Consider the following 9944-nt stretch of genomic DNA (forward strand, 5'->3'; position numbering starts at 1 on the left):
CTCTGAAAACATATATGAATAACACAAGTGCCAATGGTTCAGGATACCATGTGGCCCTTTCCTATCGTTTCCCGACAACGCTTTGTGATATCACCCACATTCTTCACTGCTATACAAGAGATATACTACTTGGCAGCTTAAGGACCGAGATGTGTTTAAAAATGTGGGGAGTTTGCTCCCTTTTTATATCTTGCGACTGGTGACCGATGTTGCGGTAAATGCCAGGATGAAAGCATGATCAAAGCAGGCATCAGAACATCGTGGATGGAAGATAGTCGGATGCCATGGCCGGATTCCGATGATGACCTTGAGTTGGATGGGGACCCCGACATTAATAAAACTCGTGAATTCATCGGGATGGGGGCAATAAAATTCCCACATATGAGACCTGACAACACGTTAGAATACGGTCATTCATATAAAGGATGCGAGTGGGAATATTTACAATACGAATCGGACCAGTTATTGTACGATATGAGCCTTTCGGGCCAGAAAGAGTATCTGGTTACTTATGCCCTTCGAGGGAGAGGCTTACGTGCCTGGCCGAGGGGCGAGTTTTTAAAACACGTTGAAGAGTGCTATGGAGCGCAGCAATTGCTCTCCTCTATTGATGATCGAGAGCCAGAAGAATGATTTTCTTTGACTATATTTTCACAAAATGCCATTGAACTAGCAACGAGGCTGTGATAGCCAGGATGAAACAAGTGAACGAGGATATGGTATGAGACAGGCAGAAAGGGAGGCCCAATCGTCTAGCTCCAGGGTTTGTTTTTGTGATATGTATAAACGGAAGATGGGTTAAATAATAAGTAATAGCTTGTACATAGGGAGAGGATGAAGAAGTGGCATAAAAAAGCGAATAATATAATAAAGCAATCAAATATCCCCCGCACAGAAGAACCGGTCTCTCCTAGCAAGTAGACAAAAGCAGGCAAAAAGGCGATCTAGAAATAAAGCACCAAACGAGGAAAGAGGACCAGAAGCAAGCAAGCAAGTAATGACTAGCTGATGGCTAAATCGATCCAAATCCGGGGGGAATAAAGGGGGAACGGGAACAGGAGGGTATAAAAACTGCCTCCGTAGAAGGAGAAAGAAATCATCATGTCAAAAACAAAAGGGGAGAAAAGCAGTAGTAGTAGTGCTAAATAAAAGAAGAGGGGAATAAAAGAGGGAAAGAAGAGACAAATGGGCAAAAATATTATACTACATATCGAGAGCTAGACGCTCAAGTCATTGGCCGTGAACTTGCCATTTCTCCATATCGTCCTCTGCTTCTCGTCGTGTCATAAGCATTAACAACCCTCATCTGGCCACCTTCATCGGCCTGACTGAAGGCATAACCTCTCTGTTTGCGCATACGCTGGACCTGGCGGACTTTCCGGATAGCCTTCTGGAACTGTTCCATACGTGGCCTGTAGTCCTGTACGTTGTACTTCTGGATCTCTTGGACGTGATGGTAGCTTTGTGGGTAGTACATGCGTTTGGCGTACTTCCAAGCAAAGTCACGAACGAGACAGAGGCAAGGGATGAGGACTGCCATGATCCACACTGTTGGAAGGGGGTAGAGATGTGGGATCATTTGGTAGTATTCGAAGGAGAATCCAATGCTGGGGGCAGCGTATGCGTATGCGGGAATGAAGCCGAGCCAGACAAGTAATGAGCCGGGAATCGCGATGACGGTGTACTTGGTCCAGACGTTGGTGACTAAGGCTGCCTTGCCGAGAACTGTAGCTAGAACAGCAGTATAGAGGGCTGTACCCCATACCCAGAGGCCAGATGTGGTTCCGTCACTGGTTGGCATGTCGTTTTTGAAGATTTGTCGGGAAAGGAGATATGCAACAAGGGAGTGGTAGAAGCCGTTTCCAACCCAGGACCAGAAACTGTGCATCTTGAAAAAGGTGCCTTTCTGGCCGAGCTGGTACAGTTGGGGGTATCGATCCAGGAGTCTCGCAGAGATAAATTGGTCAAAGATACCCATGGCGAAGGGAGGGAGAACAGTGAATAAAACGTTATATAAAGAGAGTGTCCAAGATTCGTAAATAACTTGTCCAGAGAACGAGTTTTCAAATGCGTACTATTAAGCTGTTAGAAATGTAATGGTTAGTAGTAATTGTGAATGAAGACATACCCAGAATTGTGTCATGTAAAGAACAATATTCTTGTAGAATGAATACAGAATCGTCTTGCTAACGCGGGAATAACTCCAGGATCCATGAACGAGAAGTAGTTTTCGAAGATATCGGAATTGGCCAATTGAAATATCAGCACTTCGAGCTGCCTGAAGACCCTCCATACCACTGATACCAACGCCAACGTGCGCTGCTTGAATCATAGAGACATCATTGGCACCGTCACCGATGGCAAGCAAAAGGGCTTTAAGATGGCGTTTTACAAGTTTAACAACAAGAGCCTTTTGTAGGGGGGAGACACGACTATGAAAACTGTTAGTTTAGGCTTGCTTTGTATAGGAGTGCGAGTAATGACTTACCAGCAAATAACTGCCTTACACATGACAGCGAGATCCAGGAAGGTTTTCTCTAATTCCTTCTCAAGGGCGTAGGTAAGTGATTTTCCATCAATGATAAGAGCTAGCGTTTCGACATCTGCTGAATTGGCTTGACTTTTGACCTGTTCGAGCTTCTTCGTCAAGTTGTCCCTGGTACTTAGGGCATCTTCCTCGTTAACAATGAGTAAAGTCATATCTTCCGAAATAAGCTTGCAACTCATGCCGATGTTTATGGCAGTCTCCTGTCGATCACCGGTCAAAACCCAAACCTTGATACCGGCTTGTTGTAACGTGTGGATGGTATCTGGGACGCCGTCTTGGAGTCGATCTTCAATTGCAGTTGCACCGAGGAGGAAGAAATCCTTCTCAATAAGCTCGGCTGCTTTGTCTAGTTCCTCCTGTCTGTTTCCGCTGACGGTGGTAGAAGCTCTGTTAAAGACCTGCCACCATTCCTGGAACTCTTCTTCGGAGATTTCACGCATTGCGAGACAAAGGGTTCGAAGACCTTCGGAGGCGTATTCTTCGAGATGCTGAAGTGTTGTTTCCACGATGGGATTGTCTTGTCCGAGACGTTCGAGAATGACGGTATCGGCTCCCTTGCAGTATATCCGTATTTTGCCATCAGGACATCTGAAGATTGTCGACATACGTTTTCTCGTAGAGTTGAATTCACAGACAGCCAGGAGTTCGAACTCTTGCTCTTCTCCTCGAGCAGAGATGTTGACGTATCTTGGCTTTCGGTTGGTGAATTGGTATCCTAGCATGACGGCACCCTCGACAAGGGCACCTTCATCCGGAGAAGCGGCCTGGTACTTGATTTCACCGGGTTTATCGTCACTTCGTTCAGGGATGACAGTATGGCAGGTAGCGAGTAGAGTGAGGAACTGAACGATTGCGTCGCCTGTTGGATGGGAATCTATGTGTTGTTTAAGTTGTTTAAAGTCGTACATGGCCGTCTCTGTGTCGTCATTATAAGCTGCTCTTCGGTCTTCTGGAACAACCTCAGCGTATTGAATACCACCGATGGAGCACTGTTTGAACTCCATCTGGTTGCAGGTAAGGGTGCCGGTCTTGTCTGAGAAGATGTACTCGATCTGACCGAGTTCTTCAACGAGGGAGGAAGTTCGACAGTTCGACGGAGTATCGGTAGGTTCATAGTAGATATCGAGATCGGAGCTGATGAGAAAGGCGTGGTAATACTTGACGATTTCGATGGTGACGAAGAGCGAGATGGGGACAAGGTTGGAGTACAAGACCCAGTAGGTGAAGATATCGGAGAAGAACTGCTGAGCGAGGTTGACGTTGCTGTAGTCGAGGTAGGATTTGTTCTTGGAAGCAGTGGTACGGATAACCAGATCGCCAATGGAACTTATCAAGCTGAGAGCAACGAGGATTCCAACCAGCATGAGAATTTGCAGGTTTACCATATGTTCGACGGCCGTTCGTTTTATAGGGGTTGCGGTGGCATTTCTCATGAGCTTCGTTTCGTGTCCGGTGAAGACGACGACACCGTGAATCCAGGGGGTGTTCCGCAGCGTAGCTCCTCGAAGAAGCAGCTGGTCGGGGGCAAGGGAGAGCTCCTTTTCACCTCCGCCGGATTGCAGAGTCAGAGTAGCTTCATAGGTGTAGAGACTGCTGTTGGGCTGTTCTGATTTGATCCTCGATGTCAATCTGCTAAGCTGACCAGCGCTTACTAGATCGGCCGTCTCAGGGATACCCTGCTTAATCTTCAGGTTGGTCTCTCCGTCCAGATTGGCTGTTTCGATGTAGCAGAGTGCTTCGGGCTCGGAGCTGGCAAGCAGGACCAGGTCTGCAGGAAAAGGTTCCTCGGACTCGACCCGGACGATGTCTCCCACCGCCACGTCTATCCATTTGACCTGTTCGAAGTTTGAACCACGCAGCACCTTTGTCTTCGAGTGATTGAGAGACTTGTCCGAGCTCTTCCGCTTGTAGTCTTCGACCAATTCCTTGATGGCGGAGACTATCAGCACGACGATGAGCGGGCCAATGGTCGTATATCTGTTTGTAGGCGAGATGTTGGGGATCTGCTGGAGGACGGCGGTGAAGAGGAAAAACAGGTTGGCGTATTTGGAGAACTGTTCGAAGAGGAATTTCGGTAGGAAGGTGAAGATGTTGTATTTGGCGGTAGATATATGGTTGTCGACGAACTTGTGAGCAGCGTTTGCGGGAGCATTGTTGAGCAGGATGATGCGAGGCCCCAAGGTCGAGGGATCAGGCTCTCGCCGTCCAAAGCCAAACTTGAACTTGCTGGCCTTGGGCTTGCCAGGGGGCGGCGTCTCGTCTGTGTCTGCGGTGCCGACCCTGCGAGAGGCAGCTCCGGCCTCAGTCAAGGGCAGATCCATCTCAGAGTACTCGGGCTTGATTCCCAGCATGTTCTTTGCTCTGCCCATGATGCCACCGCCCAGGGCCATGATGCTGTTTCTATCTCTTGCGCGGGCGTCGCGTATGGGAGTGGCGCCGTCAGACCTGTCTCCGTCGTTGTAGTATCCATACGTCCGGTCGTCCTCGAGGTCGTCTAGATCAGAATACCGCTGGTAATTGTGCAGGTCTGAGGTCTGCGTGTACATCCCCGTAGCACTGCCATCGCCCCCATACGCCCTGCTGGCGTCATCCTGGGGCTGTCCGTGGCGGCCACCGCTGTGAATATTATTATTATTATGATTGCTGCTGCTGCTGCTGTTGTTGCTGCTGCTGCCGCCGTGCGCTGGGGGCCGTCCCTGGCCGCCGACAAAGTCATCGTAGGAGACCGACGGCCGCGCCGACGACGACGGCTGGTCGGAGTCGTTGATGTTGAACTGCTGCACCAGGCTGTCGTCGCCCACCGGCGGTCTCTGGCCGGAGCTGTACTGCGAGGGAGCGTCGTCGAGCTGGAGGAGGTTGTCGCCGTGGCCTCCAGGAGGCCTGCCGCTGGCCATGTCGCTTGGTCCTGCGCGACCCGGTCACGGAGAGGTAGAGGCGAAGACACGCTCGCTCATCGAAGGCTCCCTTGCTCGTCCGGTCGGTTCGGTCGTCCTTTGTCTCCTTTGCTGGGTCGGTCTCGCGCTGGCTTCGCTGGCTGCTGGCGTGTGGTGGTTTGCGGGCTCCAAAGGGGGCGTCTAGAGGCACAGGACGGTCAGTATCAGGCCGTTAGCCGCGGCGTCGACTCGCGGGCAAAAGGACATGAAGCAGTTAGTGAAGACGGAGAGGACAACGGGGGAGGCCGTACGCTGGGGATCAGGCTGCTCGGTGACCCTTCGCCCTGCTGCAGCTGGCGTGTGAAACTCGGGGGTTTTTTCCTTTTCGCTGGCAGGGAGATTCGTACGTTCTGCGAGGCGAAGCAGTTCAGCCACAGCGCAATTTCAGGCCAAGCGACCCTACGTTTAGGCAAACACGGAGCCCGGCGTCTGTCTGCCTGTCTGCGCTGCTGCTCGCATCCTACGGACTGTGTGGGAGTTACTGGTGCTGCTACTGGCTGGCCCGTCGCTTAGGAGGCGTCTATGCTGCTTTATTCTGCTTGTGTTCTTTATTTCGCTAGCTAAGTACTCCGTAGCTACTGGTAAAATAACTATATGGTAAGCCTGGCTGGATGCCGACTATTAATAGCTCGAAACAGCGTGGGTCGATCGAGATAAGTCGGCGGGAGATCCAGCTGCGCGCGCTGGCAAGCGAGCCTTGGAGTTGGCCGTTTGAGGATGGGGATGCTGCTGCGGGCCGGCGGCATGGCTGAGCTGGTCGGTCGTTAGCCGGACGTTCCGTCGCTGGAGATAAAACGTCCTGGATATGTCCCTGCGTGTACGGAGTGGCTGTTCCAGGAGTGAATGGTCCAGTGCCATAAATAATAGACTCGCTGGATCGTCGGATAGGTCTTCGTCGATTGTTTTGTTTCATGGTCACCTCTCGTGGGCAGCACTAAGCCCTGCCGTGGGCCGTTTCTTCTCCCGAATCTGCTTGTCCTCCTCCAGCCGGGCAGCAAGCAGCTTGTTCAGCTCCCTCACCTTCTCCAGCGCAAGCGTAGAGCAGTTCACCATATTCACCGGGTCCGCTGGTGCCCCGTCAGGCTTCGAGTACAGCGCAATCTCCCCCGTCTTGTCAAGAGCAACGACCAACGACCCTTCACTGACTGCCTCCTCGCTCGTCGTGGCGTCTAGGAGCATGATCTTGCCTTCATCGTAGAGATTGAACGTCACGGACAGCGGGATCTTGGTCAGGTTCAGCTGTACAGGCACCTTCTCCTCCGTAGTGAAGACAGTCACCTCGCCATCTCGCACTGTAGATTCCGGCAGACGGAAGTGAAGCAGCCCCGCCATGATGGCAAGGCAGCTCGCATCAATCAACCCTCCGTCACAGTCCAGGATGTGAATGTCTGCCCGGACGTTCCAGCATATCCTCCCCTTAGCAATACACAGAGACTCCGTGTCCAGCGCATTGGACCGCCGAACAATCTTGTCTAGCGTGCGGGAGAGGCTGACCTCCAGCTCCGATGGCCTACCACCCTATCCATTAGCTATTTTTCTTTCCCTCGTAGCCAACACAGTCAATATCAAAAACGCACCGTCCGGTCTCGTAGCCCGGTAGAGCCATGTCGTTCAATTCCACCACAACAGTAAATATCCCGTCGCAATCGCGCTCAGGCCGCGGGGTCGTCAGCTCTGCGGAAATTCGTACCAGCACCCTATCGACATCTCCAGTTAGTACATGGCTCCAGCCTGTATACAGAGAATTGAAAAGACTGTCTACTCACGCTGTCTTCCCAAGTTGCACCTTGACGTTGCCATGCTCCTCGCCAAAGGTCAGCTCGACAGGCCGGAGCTGGTCGAACCGCCGCCCATCGAGCCGCACATTCTTGTGCAGAGCTTCGAGGATGAATGCCCGCTCGTTCACCGAGATCTCTGCGTCTCTCGCCATCTTGACGGCGTTTCTGTCGTTGTTTTTGAGCTTTTTTGCTTCTTTTTCCTGCTTCAACTTTGCACTTTGTAGAATTGCTTAGTCAGCACATACATCGGATGGGCATTACTGATTGAGATTTGTGTTCGATATTTATTATATTATACAAGTGGCTTATGAGTGGCTGGTTACGGTGTCGGATTAAAGGATAGTCAGGGGAGTTTACTGTCAGAGTCAGGAGAGAATAGGAAGATCAAGTGATGTATCAATGATGGCTTGAGATGGTTGAATAGCGGATATATTTTGACAGCTGTCTCTACCCCTATTACTCGGCGTGTAACCGGTGGCTTGCACCGTAACGGCAGAGATTGCTCCCTGTGTACTGGATAGAGACAAGTTTCTTCAGGTTGTAACACCTCTGCCGGTCTGGCATGTTGTCGTGTCATCCGTGGGTGCCGTTGAGGTAGCAGCGGCGTGGTAAGGTTGATCATGTAACTGTCAACGCTTACTCAGGCTATTGGTAGCCTCTAAAGAATTCATTCCTTAGCCATAGGTATGAGGCGCCCTTAACCGTAGTATGTTGGTTGGCCTGCCAATATGCTGACACTTGGCGCAGTGTGCTTTTATATAAGCTTGATGATAGTTTCTTCCATGATTGCTCACTTTGGCTTTTCGTTCGCTCCAGCATACAGCCCCGGTAGCCCTGACGGAGGATAACCCTGCTGCCCAAAATTCTGGGGTGGCATTCCAGGAGGTGGGAACTGTGGGTTGGGGAACATGTGAGCTATATTCGGCGGTATGCTGCCCGGCATATTCGGGTTAGAGAAGAAAGGTGGTGGGGGAGGCTGTGTGCCATGGGGAAATGGAGGTTGTTGACCCTGGCCCGGCGGCGGAGGTGGAGGAGGAAGGCCGCCTTGGGATAGCATGGCAGCCAATCGCCCGGGATCCATCTGTGGAAGAGCTGGGGGCGCCCCGGATGCATTAGGTGGTGGCGGAGGTGGAGGTTGTAATGCCCCAATACCAGGAAGGAGACCCGGTAGGCCTTGGCCTTCAGCAGCAGTGTTTTGAATTCCGGGGATTTGTGATTCGGCAGCTTGTCTTTGGTCCATGCGACTTTCGTCTTCTGCCTGTGCTTCCTGTTCTTCTTCCTCACGCATCTGTTTCCGTCCAAATCCACGGTTCCATGTTCCCTGTGCTTCAGCAGCCTCTTCTCCGATGTGGAATCGGTCCTTGAGGTAATTGATCTCCCCTGGTCTGGCACGGGACCAGAAACGGGTAAAGTTGTCTTTGGATCCGGAAGCGAGGATGTGGCCTAGCGGGTGCCAGTCAAGGGACCAAATAGTCGATCCGTGGGCATACTGGATCTTGTGCGCTGGGAATATTACCTGAGCAGGAGCGTTGGTGGGATCTGTAGTGCCATATGGAGCAACAGTAGGCATCTGCCCGGCAGGAAGATTAGGCTCGTCAAGTAGATAGTGATACAAGGACCCATCTTCGCTGCCGGTGGATATCATGTTACTGTGCATTGGATGCCAGGCCAGAGACGAAATTGGTTTATCATGGCCTCTAAGTATACAGATGTCCCGCATCATACGCAGGTCAAACACACGGCCGGTCTGGTCGCGAGAGGATGTTCCCAACAAGTTGGTGTTGACTGGGGAAAACTTCGTGGTAGTGACGGTGTTCTTATGGGTATGTAGGGTGGTCAAGCACCGGCCTGTACGAGGATCCCAGAACTTGACTTGGTGGTCCTTGGAGCCTGAAACCAGCAGACCCTTTGTTGGATGCCAATCGCAAGACTTAACATCCCATCCATGCCCAGTCAGGACCATCTCGCACGTCCGCGCAGTGAAATCAAATATTTTCAGTGTGGTATCGTCCGAGGCTGAAAGAAACTTTGAATCGTTAGGACACCATGTCAGATCCCTGACGGCTTCTTGGTGCGCATCATCGACAGTCTCGACGTTGTTAAAGTTTGGTCTCCAATACTTGACATCACCCTTTTGTCCGCCTGATATAAGCCAGTCGTGGCTATGTGACCAGGCAGCCGATGTCACGCCAGCCTGGAACTGGTCATAGTGTGCCTGTATTTCACCGTTAGCAGTGGCCATTATACGCGAGAAACTGGCACTACCATACATCCATGACAGTTTCGAAATTGAAAGCTGTGCCGTTCCATAACATGAATTCGCCCGTATGACCGCCTGTGAGCAAACGACGACCGTCCGGCGTCCATCTCACGACTGTTATGGGCTTCTTCGATTTTCCAATGGATTGATGTAGATGCCTAACGGGTATAGTATTTGCAGCGGAGTGTATTGTAGCAACTGGAGGAAGCATCTGGCAGAGTAATTCAAGGGTGAGTTATATATAGCTCCCTAGCTTTGCAGGTTGAAGGTAGACGAACATCAACGGTATAGCTAGCACTCGGCCGCTCTACTTCCAGCCTGGGAGATCCTTTGTATCGAGGCTGTCGAACCCGCACCCATTGCACCAGCGACGAGCCATAATCCGTGACAGGCCCTATACACCGTTCAATTAGCAAGCTGCGTTC

General features: G+C 51.4%; 3 protein-coding genes across 3 annotated transcripts; all 3 read right to left on the reverse strand.

Annotated features, from left to right (window-relative positions):
* Window positions 1-1225: 1225 nt before the first annotated feature.
* TRV_07132 (uncharacterized protein) lies at window positions 1226-5442 on the reverse strand (the record flags this gene model as incomplete). Its single annotated transcript, XM_003018818.1, has 3 exons — window positions 1226-2074; window positions 2129-2432; window positions 2489-5442. 3 exons carry the CDS (start codon window positions 5440-5442, stop codon window positions 1226-1228), a joined length of 4107 nt encoding a protein of 1368 aa, XP_003018864.1.
* Window positions 5443-6396: 954 nt separating this feature from the next.
* Window positions 6397-7411, reverse strand: TRV_07133 (exosome complex endonuclease 2/ribosomal RNA processing protein, putative; the record flags this gene model as incomplete). The annotated part of the gene is made up of 3 exons (XM_003018819.1): window positions 6397-6991; window positions 7059-7178; window positions 7248-7411. The coding sequence occupies 3 exons, from the start codon at window positions 7409-7411 to the stop codon at window positions 6397-6399; spliced, it is 879 nt and encodes a 292-aa protein (XP_003018865.1).
* A 638-nt stretch (window positions 7412-8049) lies between these two features.
* TRV_07134 (U1 snRNP complex component Yhc1, putative) lies at window positions 8050-9501 on the reverse strand (the record flags this gene model as incomplete). The annotated part of the gene is made up of 1 exon (XM_003018820.1): window positions 8050-9501. One exon carries the CDS (start codon window positions 9499-9501, stop codon window positions 8050-8052), a length of 1452 nt encoding a protein of 483 aa, XP_003018866.1.
* Window positions 9502-9944: the final 443 nt, after the last annotated feature.

Source organism: Trichophyton verrucosum (genome assembly GCF_000151505.1).
Source record: "Trichophyton verrucosum HKI 0517 chromosome Unknown contig00897_1.f1.exp, whole genome shotgun sequence".
In the NCBI taxonomy this organism is placed as follows: domain Eukaryota; kingdom Fungi; phylum Ascomycota; class Eurotiomycetes; order Onygenales; family Arthrodermataceae; genus Trichophyton; species Trichophyton verrucosum.